The sequence below is a fragment of the Anopheles darlingi genome, chromosome 3, assembly GCF_943734745.1.
Source record: "Anopheles darlingi chromosome 3, idAnoDarlMG_H_01, whole genome shotgun sequence".
Classification (NCBI taxonomy): Eukaryota; Metazoa; Arthropoda; class Insecta; order Diptera; family Culicidae; genus Anopheles; species Anopheles darlingi.
In genome coordinates, this window is record NC_064875.1 from 775,001 (window position 1) to 790,000 (window position 15,000).

The window sequence follows — 15,000 nt, forward strand, 5'->3', positions numbered from 1 at the left end:
AATGGCACAACGAGGGACCGGACTCCACGGCTTAGCAAACCTCCGGACGGAGGCTGGGGCTGGATGATCGTGGTAGCGTACGGTCTTGCAAACGTAAGTACAGCTGCCAACGGAAGCGGAACCACCATAATTAACGCCTGCTAGATACAGGAAAATCAATTCTTTTTGTTCGCTTATCTGATTCATGGGATTTGCATGGTTTTTACCTTCTCGTCGAGTCTGACGGTGACGCGTTCGACCGTGACCGCGAACACCCGCTCGAAGGGACGAGAGATAATTGATAAATCCACGGATTCACTGAGCCCGTACCACGCTAGACTTACCTCCTTAAGCCATTGGCCTTGACTCGGCGGCGCCGCCGTCCGAGAAACAAACATGACGCGCATCGCCACAGTAGCCAGCGCGTTCGAACGAATTGGAAAGGAGGTTCCGCAAAGCATGCTTTGTTTTTACTTATTTCCAAAAAATGATTCCGTTTCTCCTACAGATTATGATAGTACCGGTGCTGCAGAGCTTCGGATTGATATTTAGAGATACGTTTAACGAGATTAACATATCGGCCACCAAAGCATCGATTATCATAAACCTCGCCTCGGCGGTTGGGATGGCGCTGGGTCTGTTCAACGGACCACTGTTACGAAAGTACGGTTTCCGGAAGCTAGCCGTCGCCGGTGGGTTTCTGTTCTCCGCTGGTCTAATGCTAACCTCATCGGCGACATATTTTGCGCATTTCATCATTACCTACAGTATTATCGCATGTAAGTTAGGGTTTTATATGTGGCCAGGGCTCTTTTTCTTGCTCCCTCCCTTTCTCTCTCTCTCTCTCATACACAAACGCCATGCTTCTGTCTGTTGCAGCTCTCGGTATGGGATTCTGTAATTCATCGTTTTCGCTAGCTCTTAACACTTACTTCAAGGTACGCCGTAATAAGGCGGCCGGTATTGCGATGACCATCACCGGGCTGGGCCCGATTATGCTTCCGCAGCTGGTCTCACTGCTACTCGGACTGTACGGTCCCCGAAATTGCTTGCTCATAATCGGTGCCCTAGCAACGCACATAATTGCCGCCGCGTTGCTACTGCAACCGGTCAAGTGGCACGTGCTGCAGGTTGAGCGATCGAACGAAGGCGCGGTTACTGCGATGGCGCCTCCTCCTTCGATTGAAGTGATCGTTCCCAAAGAACAGGAGCAAAGTAACGGTGTACCTGTGATCCACGGCGAAGAGGAGGAGTTTCTGGAGAAGCGAAGCGATCGGTTCATCAATCACGATGTCGATACACAGAGTATTTATGGCTTTGAGTTAACCTCCCAGCTTCGCCAACGGGAATCGTTTTCTGTCCCGCGAGTAACACAAATGCCGAGAGCGAAGAGTGAAGGTAAAATATTGAAAGGAGTGGAACTTTCGAATGTAGGGCATGATCGTCTAATATAGGTTTCCTTGTTCCAGTGCTTCCTCTTCCAGTCCTCCGGTGTCCCTCGGAGACGCGTTCGCTGCAGAATGAAACTTGTGAGCGACCGTTGCGCTGGTTTCAATCCGGATCGACGGAATCCGTAAATCTCGGCAGTTCACTCGGCATCTGGGAGGAACATCGTAGTAATGGTGAAGCCGGAACGGTTCAGCAGCTTCCCCGAACCACACCATCTCAGCGGCGCTTCTCGAGCTTCATCAACGTACGCTTTTCACCGCTGCAGAAGCGTTGGTTCGAGGGATCAGCCGACACGGTACATCTGAGCAGCTCGATGAAGATATTTGACGGTCCAACACGCTCCGGGTCACTGACCAGTGGAGCAGCGCTCGGGATGGAGGGCTCACAAGTCATCGGTGGAATGAATCGACTTCCGGCGTTGAGCGAAAACCAGGGTCTTACGGATGAGTCCACTCATCTCCCAATGATCATGCGACAGCTAGAAAATACCAAACCGCCTCCCACTGCAACGTCAGATGGGGGGCCCACCGCGTCTTCCAAACACGACAGTTTTGCCAAAAAGCTGATCCACTTCTTCGATCTCACACTGCTGCGAGATAAAGTGTACCTCAACATGATGCTCGGCATGTCGATCGCCGTTTTTGCCGAGATCAACTTTTCTCTGCTGACCCCATTCATCCTGGGCGATCTGGGCTATGGTACGCTTCAGATAGCCTCCATCATGTCCACCCTAGCCGTGGCAGATCTGTTGTTTCGCTTCATCAGCCCGTTCGTTGGCGATTGCCTGAAGCTTAGCCCGCGTACCATGTACATGTTTGCGCTCACGCTGCTGATCGTGTTTCGGTTTAGCATATTGCTGGCGCGAGACTACAGGGAGATGATGTGTGTGGCCGTTGGGCTCGGAATCGCCAAGGGTGTACGCTCGGTGTACATGAGTCTCGTCATACCGAGCTATATTCCGTTGGAACGGCTTCCGTCGGCTTCCAGCATACAGATGACGACGAATGGGATCATCCTTATGACGATCGGTCCGTGCGTTGGAGCGTTGCGCGACTGGACCGGCAGCTACTCGAAAAGCATCATCCTCATCAATGCGTTCACCATCGTCACGCTGCTCATGTGGACGGCGGAGCTCGTGTACTTGCGTCGATGCCACCGAAAGCGATCGCCACCGCCCACCGAAACGCCCAAGGTGTTCAACTCTTCTTGATACTCGAAACTGGTGCCACGAAATAAAGAGAAGCATATATTTATGAGAGAGAAAACCCCATGTTTGTTAAAAATTACAGTCTTTATATTTTTCGTAACATTTCATTCGTCATTCGACTCGAGCATATCGCTTATATCGCGCACAGCAAGCACAACACCACCAGCACCATGCTGCCCTGCGTTTCGAGGTTCTGTTAGCCATTGAGCGAGCAAGGAATTCCGTTGCTGCTGCTACAGCTACCCGCTGGCTGCCTGGCTGGTTGGTTTTTATCTAAAATTGCGTTTATGCTCGGTATCGCTAAACCATCTTGTAATTGCGTTAAAAGTAACAAAAACCATCCTCGACGGCTCTTCTTCTTCCTCTTCTCTACTACATGCATGTGATCGCGGGGTTACGTTTTCGAATGAACTAGAGAACTGCACCACGTGCGTGCAAACCCTGCATAGCTGTTGTTTCTCTACTTACAGATATATAAAACACGCCCATCTCGCTCGCTCGCCCGTTTCGATTAGAATCGATTCGCAGAAATTAATCAAGGAAACAGCCTGAAAAAGTATTACATTATCTACACTCTGCCATTCGTCCTGTGCACCCTTATGCTGCTGCTGCCCTGTACACGGGTTACGCACACACCCTGCATTTTCCGGCGCGTGTCCTTGTCGTTGTATGTAAGAGGTTTGGTTCGATACCGGAAGCTGCTACTACCACATATCACTATCCTCCCCCGCGTCCGTACTCTACAACATCTTTTGGTTGTAACTGCCTCTCGCTCCTTACATTACTCACTAGGTGCGTTATTGTGTTAGTCTCTCTCTGTTCCTGTAGCGGTAGGGGAGGATCGGGGATCGGGGAATCTCGACCGTCGCCGGTGTGTTGACTTAGCGGTTGTAAAGTAAAACAATAAAAATAATAATATTAATAATAATAATAAGATTAATAGTAAACCCCCTGTTACGTTAAAGCTTATGGCGAGGAAGCCGTTGGGTGCTTTTAGCTCCACGCACCCCACCCACTACGGCTACGGTCGCGTGATGTTCTTATGGTGGCTATCTTGATACCATGTCTCCTCCTTCCCTTCTTATCCTAATAGCTGCGAGCAAAGAGATATCGAGCTATATGGGTCCAAGATGAGTTGTAGATCACACTACTGGACCGGACATAGCATCTGCATAGTCAAGCGCAACGCCGTGAAGCAACGGTTCCGGTTCGACCGATTTTAGAACCGTTGCTTCAGTAGCTGCAACTATTTGGCCTTACATCATAACAGATCAGCTGCGATCGTGTCCTCCTGGGGATGCTGCAGCAGACCCTTCTTCTCTTCCGGTGGCTGTGCGGTGCCGGTCAGCAACGGGTGCGCGCTATTGCCGGCAGCAATCGTTGCGGAATCGGTGTGCACGTTCACACCTCCTGCATACATTTGTTCGTACACTGGATTACCAAAGTGAACCTGAGAGACGGGGAGAAGAGAAAGTGGAATGAAGATCGGTCTTTTCCGACGAGTATCAGAAGCTGTGTAATCCCAACCTTATCATCTTCGTGCACAAAGGCCGGCCCTTCGTCCGCATCGCCCAGGTACATAGGGTTCGTAATCTCCACGTTATCCGTTAGCCGAGCGTGTAGGAATGGTTGTCCGGTACGACGTTTTCTGTTGAGTAAAGGTGGCAAGGGTGTTATATCGGAGCGGAGTGACAGCATTGATGGTTTTGGTCGCTTACTTGAGTCCATACAGAGCACCAAGGATGCCGGCCGCTACGATGAGTATCACACAGAAGAAGATCCCAAGGATCGTTAGGGTGTAGCTAGTGGTGCTGTTACCGTCCCCACTTTCCAGCTCGGCCAGCGTAACCTCCCTCAGGCAGGTGCTGATCTGATTGTCCTCGCAGGTACACTCGTTGATCGAGCTACCCTCGATGCACGTTCCGCATTCATCGATACATCGCGGTGGCCGCTCACACTGCTTTCCCGTCCACTCGCCGATACAGACGCACGAGGGGATGTAGGTAACGTTCGAGGAGGAGAACAGATCCAATCGACAGATGCCGTTGTTGTGGCAGAAATTGTTGCATGGATTGCGATACGTGACGTAGTTCTCACAATGCTCCCCGGCGTACTGCACCGTGCAGTTGCAGATCGGTGCACCACGGATCTCCAGACAGTGTCCACCGTTGTTGCAATAGTACGCATTACACGACGAAGGGTTTGTCGTCGGTGTGAGCCCCGGTACTGTGTTGCTTGGTGGACAATCTGCAAAAAAAGGAAACAACGAAACGAGTCGTTAGAATCATTGATGTCCTCTTGCTGAGCGAGTTCTGTTATTCTTACAGCTTGGTCGCACTCCTTCCGGTCTGACGCACAGATCGACTTCACAAAAGCGTCCCTCGTAGCCACGGGGGCATTTGCAGAACGGCCGCTCGCCGTCAATGCACTCTCCACCGTTTTGGCAGAGATCAGGACATCCGAGGTCCTGGCACCGTTCGCCGAATGTTCCAACCGGACAATTGCATTTGGCGGCACCACGCTCGATCGTACATTGGCCCCCGTTGGCGCAAAAGTCGGTGCACAGGTTAATCTCGCAGTTATGTCCCGCAAATCCTTCCGCACACTGGCACTGGCTCCGATCGGTGGCCGTCTTTCGGCAAACTCCGCCATTTTCACAACGCAGATTCGCACAATGCTGCTGCAGGTTGAGCGATCGAACGAAGGCGCGGTTACTGCGATGGCGCCTCCTCCTTCGATTGAAGTGATCGTTCCCAAAGAACAGGAGCAAAGTAACGGTGTACCTGTGATCCACGGCGAAGCGGAGGAGTTCCTGGAGAAGCGAAGCGATCGGTTCATCAATCACGATGTCGATACACAGAGTATTTATGGCTTTGAGTTAACCTCCCAGCTTCGCCAACGGGAATCGTTTTCTGTCCCGCGAGCCACACAAATGCCGAGAGCGAAGAGTGAAGGTAAAGTATCGAAAGGAGTGGAACTTTCGAATGTAGGGCATGATCGTCTAATATAGGTTTCCTTGTTCCAGTGCTTCCTCTTCCAGTCCTCCGGTGTCCCTCGGAGACGCGTTCGCTGCAGAATGAAACATGTGAGCGACCGTTGCGCTGGTTTCAATCCGGATCGACGGAATCCGTAAATCTCGGCAGTTCACTCGGCATCTGGGAGGAACATCGTAGTAATGGTGAAGCCGGAACGGTTCAGCAGCTTCCCCGAACCACACCATCTCAGCGGCGCTTCTCGAGCTTCATCAACGTACGCTTTTCACCGCTGCAGAAGCGTTGGTTCGAGGGATCAGCCGACACGGTACATCTGAGCAGCTCGATGAAGATATTTGACGGTCCAACACGCTCCGGGTCACTGACCAGTGGAGCAGCGCTCGGGATGGAGGGCTCACAAGTCATCGGTGGAATGAATCGACTTCCGGCGTTGAGCGAAAACCAGGGTCTTACGGATGAGTCCACTCATCTCCCAATGATTATGCGACAGCTAGAAAATACCAAACCGCCTCCCACTGCAACGTCAGATGGGGGGCCCACCGCGTCTTCCAAACACGACAGTTTTGCCAAAAAGCTGATCCACTTCTTCGATCTCACACTGCTGCGAGATAAAGTGTACCTCAACATGATGCTCGGCATGTCGATCGCCGTTTTTGCCGAGATCAACTTTTCTCTGCTGACCCCATTCATCCTGGGCGATCTGGGCTATGGTACGCTTCAGATAGCCTCCATCATGTCCACCCTAGCCGTGGCAGATCTGTTGTTTCGCTTCATCAGCCCGTTCGTTGGCGATTGCCTGAAGCTTAGCCCGCGTACCATGTACATGTTTGCGCTCACGCTGCTGATCGTGTTTCGGTTTAGCATATTGCTGGCGCGAGACTACAGGGAGATGATGTGTGTGGCCGTTGGGCTCGGAATCGCCAAGGGTGTACGCTCGGTGTACATGAGTCTCGTCATACCGAGCTATATTCCGTTGGAACGGCTTCCGTCGGCTTCCAGCATACAGATGACGACGAATGGGATCATCCTTATGACGATCGGTCCGTGCGTTGGAGCGTTGCGCGACTGGACCGGCAGCTACTCGAAAAGCATCATCCTCATCAATGCGTTCACCATCGTCACGCTGCTCATGTGGACGGCGGAGCTCGTGTACTTGCGTCGATGCCACCGAAAGCGATCGCCACCGCCCACCGAAACGCCCAAGGTGTTCAACTCTTCTTGATACTCGAAACTGGTGCCACGAAATAAAGAGAAGCATATATTTATGAGAGAGAAAACCCCATGTTTGTTAAAAATTACAGTCTTTATATTTTTCGTAACATTTCATTCGTCATTCGACTCGAGCATATCGCTTATATCGCGCACAGCAAGCACAACACCACCAGCACCATGCTGCCCAGCGTTTCGAGGTTCTGTTAGCCATTGAGCGAGCAAGGAATTCCGTTGCTGCTGCTACAGCTACCCGCTGGCTGCCTGGCTGGTTGGTTTTTATCTAAAATTGCGTTTATGCTCGGTATCGCTAAACCATCTTGTAATTGCGTTAAAAGTAACAAAAACCATCCTCGACGGCTCTTCTTCTTCCTCTTCTCTACTACATGCATGTGATCGCGGGGTTACGTTTTCGAATGAACTAGAGAACTGCACCACGTGCGTGCAAACCCTGCATAGCTGTTGTTTCTCTACTTACAGATATATAAAACACGCCCATCTCGCTCGCTCGCCCGTTTCGATTAGAATCGATTCGCAGAAATTAATCAAGGAAACAGCCTGAAAAAGTATTACATTATCTACACTCTGCCATTCGTCCTGTGCACCCTTATGCTGCTGCTGCCCTGTACACGGGTTACGCACACACCCTGCATTTTCCGGCGCGTGTCCTTGTCGTTGTATGTAAGAGGTTTGGTTCGATACCGGAAGCTGCTACTACCACATATCACTATCCTCCCCCGCGTCCGTACTCTACAACATCTTTTGGTTGTAACTGCCTCTCGCTCCTTACATTACTCACTAGGTGCGTTATTGTGTTAGTCTCTCTCTGTTCCTGTAGCGGTAGGGGAGGATCGGGGATCGGGGAATCTCGACCGTCGCCGGTGTGTTGACTTAGCGGTTGTAAAGTAAAACAATAAAAATAATAATATTAATAATAATAATAAGATTAATAGTAAACCCCCTGTTACGTTAAAGCTTATGGCGAGGAAGCCGTTGGGTGCTTTTAGCTCCACGCACCCCACCCACTACGGCTACGGTCGCGTGATGTTCTTATGGTGGCTATCTTGATACCATGTCTCCTCCTTCCCTTCTTATCCTAATAGCTGCGAGCAAAGAGATATCGAGCTATATGGGTCCAAGATGAGTTGTAGATCACACTACTGGACCGGACATAGCATCTGCATAGTCAAGCGCAACGCCGTGAAGCAACGGTTCCGGTTCGACCGATTTTAGAACCGTTGCTTCAGTAGCTGCAACTATTTGGCCTTACATCATAACAGATCAGCTGCGATCGTGTCCTCCTGGGGATGCTGCAGCAGACCCTTCTTCTCTTCCGGTGGCTGTGCGGTGCCGGTCAGCAACGGGTGCGCGCTATTGCCGGCAGCAATCGTTGCGGAATCGGTGTGCACGTTCACACCTCCTGCATACATTTGTTCGTACACTGGATTACCAAAGTGAACCTGAGAGACGGGGAGAAGAGAAAGTGGAATGAAGATCGGTCTTTTCCGACGAGTATCAGAAGCTGTGTAATCCCAACCTTATCATCTTCGTGCACAAAGGCCGGCCCTTCGTCCGCATCGCCCAGGTACATAGGGTTCGTAATCTCCACGTTATCCGTTAGCCGAGCGTGTAGGAATGGTTGTCCGGTACGACGTTTTCTGTTGAGTAAAGGTGGCAAGGGTGTTATATCGGAGCGGAGTGACAGCATTGATGGTTTTGGTCGCTTACTTGAGTCCATACAGAGCACCAAGGATGCCGGCCGCTACGATGAGTATCACACAGAAGAAGATCCCAAGGATCGTTAGGGTGTAGCTAGTGGTGCTGTTACCGTCCCCACTTTCCAGCTCGGCCAGCGTAACCTCCCTCAGGCAGGTGCTGATCTGATTGTCCTCGCAGGTACACTCGTTGATCGAGCTACCCTCGATGCACGTTCCGCATTCATCGATACATCGCGGTGGCCGCTCACACTGCTTTCCCGTCCACTCGCCGATACAGACGCACGAGGGGATGTAGGTAACGTTCGAGGAGGAGAACAGATCCAATCGACAGATGCCGTTGTTGTGGCAGAAATTGTTGCATGGATTGCGATACGTGACGTAGTTCTCACAATGCTCCCCGGCGTACTGCACCGTGCAGTTGCAGATCGGTGCACCACGGATCTCCAGACAGTGTCCACCGTTGTTGCAATAGTACGCATTACACGACGAAGGGTTTGTCGTCGGTGTGAGCCCCGGTACTGTGTTGCTTGGTGGACAATCTGCAAAAAAAGGAAACAACGAAACGAGTCGTTAGAATCATTGATGTCCTCTTGCTGAGCGAGTTCTGTTATTCTTACAGCTTGGTCGCACTCCTTCCGGTCTGACGCACAGATCGACTTCACAAAAGCGTCCCTCGTAGCCACGGGGGCATTTGCAGAACGGCCGCTCGCCGTCAATGCACTCTCCACCGTTTTGGCAGAGATCAGGACATCCGAGGTCCTGGCACCGTTCGCCGAATGTTCCAACCGGACAATTGCATTTGGCGGCACCACGCTCGATCGTACATTGGCCCCCGTTGGCGCAAAAGTCGGTGCACAGGTTAATCTCGCAGTTATGTCCCGCAAATCCTTCCGCACACTGGCACTGGCTCCGATCGGTGGCCGTCTTTCGGCAAACTCCGCCATTTTCACAACGCAGATTCGCACAATGCTCACACTGATCCCCTCTGTAACCGGCCGGGCAGTGGCAGACGAGTGAGCCTCCATCGCGTGGCACAATCGTACAGTTACCTCCATTGTGGCAATAACCCAGACACTTGTTCGTCGATATCTCGCACTTCCTTCCCGTCCACTGTGGCTGGCAGTTACACTTCGGTTCCTTGTTCACGATATAGCAGAAACCCTTGTTCTTGCAGTAACCCGAGCAGATGTAGTGCTCACAGTATTTGCCATCAAAGTTAGCTCCACACTCACAGCGCTGCTGACCATCCGGACCTACGACGCACTTCCCATCGTTGCACTGCAGGTGGCACTCGGCACCTGGTCCCTTCGCCGGTGGGACGGGCGTTTCAATGCAGACACGTTTCGCTTCGTCACCCTCCGCGGGTACCTCCGAATGAGGCAGACTATCCGGGCAGACGCAGCTTCGATTCAGTGAATGCTCGATCGACAACAGACAAACGGCCGTTGAATGGCAAGGATGTAGCAGACACGGATTTGACACTGGAATGAAATCAAACGGTCAATCGAATTGCACGATGGAAGAGCTCCCCCTACTCACCACTGCGATCATGCTTCAGAGGATGGATGAAGTGTACATCGGACGATCGATATCCGCCACGGTTCTGTTCGTTCATGTAGGTACCATTGTCACGGCCATACTTGTTCAGCTTCAGCACGGCCTGGTTGTAGAGAATGACGTACACACTGTCTTCGAACACATCGAGCAGCTTGGGTTTGGAGTAATCGTGCAGCTCGGCAATCACGTGTCGATCACCGCCCGTCAGCAGAAGACACGTTTCGATCGTGGACTTTCGATAATCGGCCCAGTACAATCGCTTCGTAGTGGTATCGATCGCCAGCCCGGAAGCCCACTCGATGTTGGTGTGGACAAGTTTCCGCTTGCCAAGTCCATCCATGCCCGAGCTAATGATGGTTTCCATGATGGACCAGATCAATAGCCGGTTCACCGGATCCACCACCAGATCGATCGGATGCTTCCCGGTAGCGGTTAGCGTCGTAAGTTCCGTGCCATTATAGCTCATTACGAAGATGTTGCTGCGCTTCTTGTTGATCACGTACAGCCGCTCCGTTAGCCAGTCGCAGGCAATGGCTATCGGGTGGATATCACCATTATCAGCGTCACCCTTCAGCACCACCGACGAGTGCTTCCCATCGAGCGTCTTGATTCGATCGTACGTCTCGCGACGCGATATCATTACCTTCCCGGGATGCCGGCGATCAGACGATTCGGCCTTCACCGTCGTGTCCATCAGTATCTTATTAATACTCGCATCGTAGCTATCGATCCAGAAGAGCGTGATGTTATGGCGCGTGATCGCGAAATCGAACCGATCGATCTTCAACGATGACGTCTGCAGATACCCCATCACCGGTGTATCGATGTACAGGCTGCGGAAATCCGATTCCGAGGCAAGCAACAGTATACCCGGCTCTTCAATTGCTACGCACGACGCATTACGGCCGGTACCATTCTTGGCATAACCCTCGGCACACCGGCAAGTGAAGTGGCCCTTCTTTTCCACGCAAATCTGACTGCAAGCCCCAAATCCGCATCCCGTTTTGATGCAACCAATCTCATCCGACTCATCCAGACAGTGCGGTGTCTGGTCGCAGCGGAGCGCCGCATCGATGCACTTCGAGTCGCTCGCACAGCGGAACGAATTCGGTGGACACTTCTGGCAAAGGCCACTCTTCTCGTCGCTACTGTCCCCGCAGTCGTCCTTATTGTCGCACAGCAAGCTCTTGCGGATGCAGTTCCGGTTCGCACACCGGAACGCTCGCTTGTTGCACCCATGCTTCTTACAGTATTCACCCATTTCGTCCGAATTGTCCAGACAATCGTCGATACCGTCGCAGACCCAGCTGCCGAGGATGCACTTTCCGTTCTTGCACCGATACTCACCCTCGGCACACGCGCAATCCTTCTCATCCGACTCATCGATACAATCGTTATCGCCGTCGCACTTGAATTTACTGCAAAAGAATGGAACATGCGATGAGGATTAGTTGGCCAGAACTGGACTGTAGAGGATGAGGACACTGCCTGTTTCTGCTTACTTGCTAATACAGGCTGGGTTAGTGTGGCACCGGAACTGGTTGGCACTGCAGGTAACGTTACAGTTCTCCTCGTCGCTGTGATCGGGACAGTTGACTTCACCGTCGCACCTCAGTATGCCCCGGATGCAGTGGCCATCGCGGCAGCGGAACTCCGACTCGGAACAGTTGCGCAGCTCGCAGTTCAGCTCGTCTGAGTTGTCCCCGCAATCGTTCTCGAAGTCACAGCGCCAGCGTCCCGGGATGCACTTCGAGTTGTTACACCGGAAGTGCGTCGGTTCACAGGTGGTGGTCTTGTTACAGTGCTCAGGCAACTCATCCTCACCGTTCGCACAGTCGGGTTCATTATCACAACGCCATGACTGCGGTATGCAGCGTCCTTCGCTACACCGAAACTCATTCGGTGGACAAGTAGCCGACGGTCCACAGACCAGCTCATCAGAATGGTCATGACAATCGGGCACGTTATCGCATACCCACGTCCGATCGATACACTTACCTCCGCTGGCACAACGGAACTGGGTGTAGGTACAGTTCTTTCGTTCGCAGTCCTGCTCATCCTCGCCATTCGGACAATCCACATGTTCGTCACATCGGCGCGCTCCCTCGATACAGAAGGCGCTGGTATTACGCTCCGCCGAGGCGCTACAGCGAAAATGCGAGGCAAAGCACTCGTACGCATCGCAGTCACGCTCATCCGATCGATCACCACACTGATCCATCCCGTCGCAGATTTGACTCGGGTTGATGCACTGCTTGCTATCGCATTGGAACTGTCCGGCTTCACATTCGAACGGTGGACAGCTGGCCGGTTCATCGCTACCATCGCCACAATCATCCTGTCGATCACATCGCCAGTAGAACGGAATGCACTTCAGCGTCGATCGGCACTGGAAGTGTGCGGCCGAGCAGTTGGCCTTACAGCTCTTCCCATCGGTCGCCAGCAGATAGTTGTCCGGACACAGACACCGATAACCGTCCGGATGGGTGGGTGACAGGATACATAGTCCTTGGCAACCGGCCCCATTCCGACACGGGTTGACCTTGGGCTGAACTTGCCGCAACGGATGGTAGATGCGAATGTCCATCGGCCGGTGGATCGTGTTGATCAGCGTACCACACTGATCGCCGCGATACTTGTGACAATACTCGATCGACTTGGAATCCAAATCGGACCAATAGATACGATCCTCCCAAACGGCGATCGCAAACACGTGGTGCAGATTAAGTGTTGGTTGCGCGCTCTTCGACAACAGAATCCGTACATTGCGCCCATCGAGATCGCTGACTCCGATATAATCTTCCCGTGCGTCACCCCAGAACAACTGATTCGTCTCGAAACTGATCGTCAGGGCATTCGGCCAACCGAGCTGCTCTTTGATGAGGATCGTCTGATTGCTTCCATCCATACCGGCCCGTCCAATGTGGGGCCGATCACCCCAATCCGTCCAGTACATATACCGTCGATAGGGATCGAGTGCGATTGCACGCGGTTTTTGCAGGTCACGGTCGATGATGACGCGCCGGTAGCGACCATCCAACCTGGACACCTCGATCGTATCGTGGCCCTTATCGCACCAGTACAAATTACGTCCGACCCAGTCCACCGCCAGTCCTTCGGGGTTTTTTAGGTTTCGACGATGCACCACCTCGATCGCACCGGTGCCGCTGGTGTCGCTCTCATTCACGCACATTCGCTTGATCGAGGTAACAAGGCGCGTAACATCCGACCAGTAGTAGCACTGTTCCTGCCAATCGTGATCGAGTGTGATCGCGTTGGTCAGATTGTGGGCCAAGATGCTCATCGTACCGTTAAGGTCCACCTCCCGAAGGTAGTAGCGATTGGAGAAGATCAGCTTCGTTCGATCGAAGCTATTCGCACGACAGGTTCCATTACTGCGAAGCTCAAAGCCCTCCAGACAAGCACAGTGATACGAACCGTGCGTGTTGATGCACGTCTGGCTACAGGGCCTTGGGTTATGCTGATCATTGCACTCGTCCAGATCCACACACCGGTGATGATCGTTCTTGTCCACGACGTACCCAGGCCGACAGCTACATTCGTACCCGACCGGTCGATCTTGGCAGTGATGATCGCACAGGTTGGGTAACACCTCGCACTCGTTCACCTCGCACAACTTTTCATCTTTCCAATCACCGCAATCGTTGGCCCCATCGCAGAGCATACTGCTGGGAATGCAGGCACCGCTCTCGCACCGGAACAGATCGGGACCGGCACAGATGAAGGTTGTGTTACGGCACAGTGGCACATCCTCATCCGAACCATCGCCACAATCATCGTTCACGTTGCAGGTAAGATTCCGCTCGATACACCTCCCATTGGCACACCGGAACTGATCGGGATCGTTACAGCTCCCATGAGCAGCTCCACCAGTTGACTCCTCATCCTCATCGTACACACAGTCTGCCGGTTCATCCGATCCATCCACACAGTCCACCTCGGTATCGCAAAAGTGCAGCGCGCTGATGCACTCTCCGTTCTCGCAGCGGAACTCCGTCTTATCGCACACTGGCAGCATAGTTGCCCGTTGATCGCACCCCTTCTCATCGTCCTCCGAGCCTTTGCAATCTACCTCACCATCGCAGACCCACTGGTGCGGGATGCAGCGATTCGTGGGCGAACACTGGAACTCGTTCTCAAGACAGTGCAGCCGGGAACAGTGCTCTCCCTCATCCGAACCATCGCCACAGTCCGGCGTTCCATCGCATTGCCAACTGTTCGAGATGCACTCCGACGTATTGGTGCATTTAAACTGGTTCGTCTTGCAGTGTTGCACGCAAGCGATCTCATCCGAGCTGATGTGACGGTGATCCGCACCACCGTGGCCCGCATCGTTGCAGTCATCTTCACCGTCACAACGCCACGTTTGCGGTATACAACGTCCATTGGCACACAGGAACTTATCCTCCGGGCAGGTCGGTATGGCCGTCGGACAGTCCAGTTCGTCCGCATTATCCCAGCAATCGTTCTCGCCATCACAGCGCCATTTTGGCAGGTAGCAGGCGGTCGTGTTCGGGCACTTGATGAACCCGGCCCCACAGTTACGCATCACCGTGCATCCGATCTCATCCGATGCATCCCTACAATCCGGTTCAATGTCACAGCGCAGGGCCTTCGCTATGCACTGCCCATTGGTACAGGTGAACTGGGTCGCATTGTTACATGGACAGATCAGCTCATCGCTGCCATCGCCACAGTCCTGCACCCCATTGCACCGTGCACTTTGGGCAATGCAGCGTGCATTGTTGCAACGGAAAAATCCAGCCGGACAGGATCGATGGGAACAGTAGCTGATCAGCTCGTCCGAGCCATCCTCGCAGTGATCGATGGAATCGCAGGTCAAGTGAAACGGTATACAGTTACCATT

At 52.7% G+C, this 15,000-nt stretch overlaps 4 protein-coding genes across 11 annotated transcripts in view; 2 read left to right on the plus strand and 2 right to left on the minus strand.

The window, feature by feature from the left end:
• Positions 1-2,711, plus strand: part of LOC125953556 (uncharacterized) — a 4,372-nt gene extending 1,661 nt beyond the window's left edge. For all 4 annotated transcript variants that reach the window (XM_049683193.1, XM_049683194.1, XM_049683196.1 and 1 more), the window contains exons 2-5: positions 1-93; positions 488-758; positions 859-1,377; positions 1,449-2,711. The exon at positions 1-93 is cut by the window's left edge. In XM_049683193.1, the coding sequence (XP_049539150.1) occupies positions 1-93; positions 488-758; positions 859-1,377; positions 1,449-2,638 (2,073 nt within the window). In that variant the 3' untranslated portion in view covers positions 2,639-2,711. The remainder of the gene's footprint in view (positions 94-487; positions 759-858; positions 1,378-1,448) is intronic.
• The window catches only part of LOC125953545 (low-density lipoprotein receptor-related protein 1B), a 60,856-nt gene continuing 48,379 nt past the window's right edge, over positions 2,524-15,000 (minus strand). For 3 of the 5 annotated variants that reach the window (XM_049683169.1, XM_049683171.1, XM_049683170.1), the window contains exons 9-14: positions 11,615-15,000; positions 10,095-11,530; positions 9,173-10,036; positions 8,566-9,094; positions 8,375-8,495; positions 6,889-8,297 (exon numbers count right to left, since the gene is read on the minus strand). The exon at positions 11,615-15,000 is cut by the window's right edge and continues 2,280 nt beyond it. In XM_049683169.1, the coding sequence (XP_049539126.1) occupies positions 8,109-8,297; positions 8,375-8,495; positions 8,566-9,094; positions 9,173-10,036; positions 10,095-11,530; positions 11,615-15,000 (6,525 nt within the window). In that variant the 3' untranslated portion in view covers positions 6,889-8,108. Of the gene's footprint in view, positions 2,648-2,783; positions 3,516-6,888; positions 8,298-8,374; positions 8,496-8,565; positions 9,095-9,172; positions 10,037-10,094; positions 11,531-11,614 lie in introns of those variants that run through there. The other 2 variants (XM_049683173.1, XM_049683172.1) reach the window with 2 other exon arrangements.
• Positions 3,515-6,033, minus strand: LOC125958013 (neurogenic locus protein delta-like). Its single transcript, XM_049691106.1, has 5 exons — positions 5,889-6,033; positions 4,961-5,506; positions 4,354-4,882; positions 4,163-4,283; positions 3,515-4,085 (listed from the first exon to the last, which is right to left on the minus strand). The coding sequence occupies exons 1-5, from the start codon at positions 6,031-6,033 to the stop codon at positions 3,897-3,899; spliced, it is 1,530 nt and encodes a 509-aa protein (XP_049547063.1). The 3' UTR covers positions 3,515-3,896.
• Positions 6,104-6,850, plus strand: LOC125958018 (uncharacterized). Its single transcript, XM_049691110.1, has one exon. It carries the CDS (start codon positions 6,104-6,106, stop codon positions 6,848-6,850), a length of 747 nt encoding a protein of 248 aa, XP_049547067.1.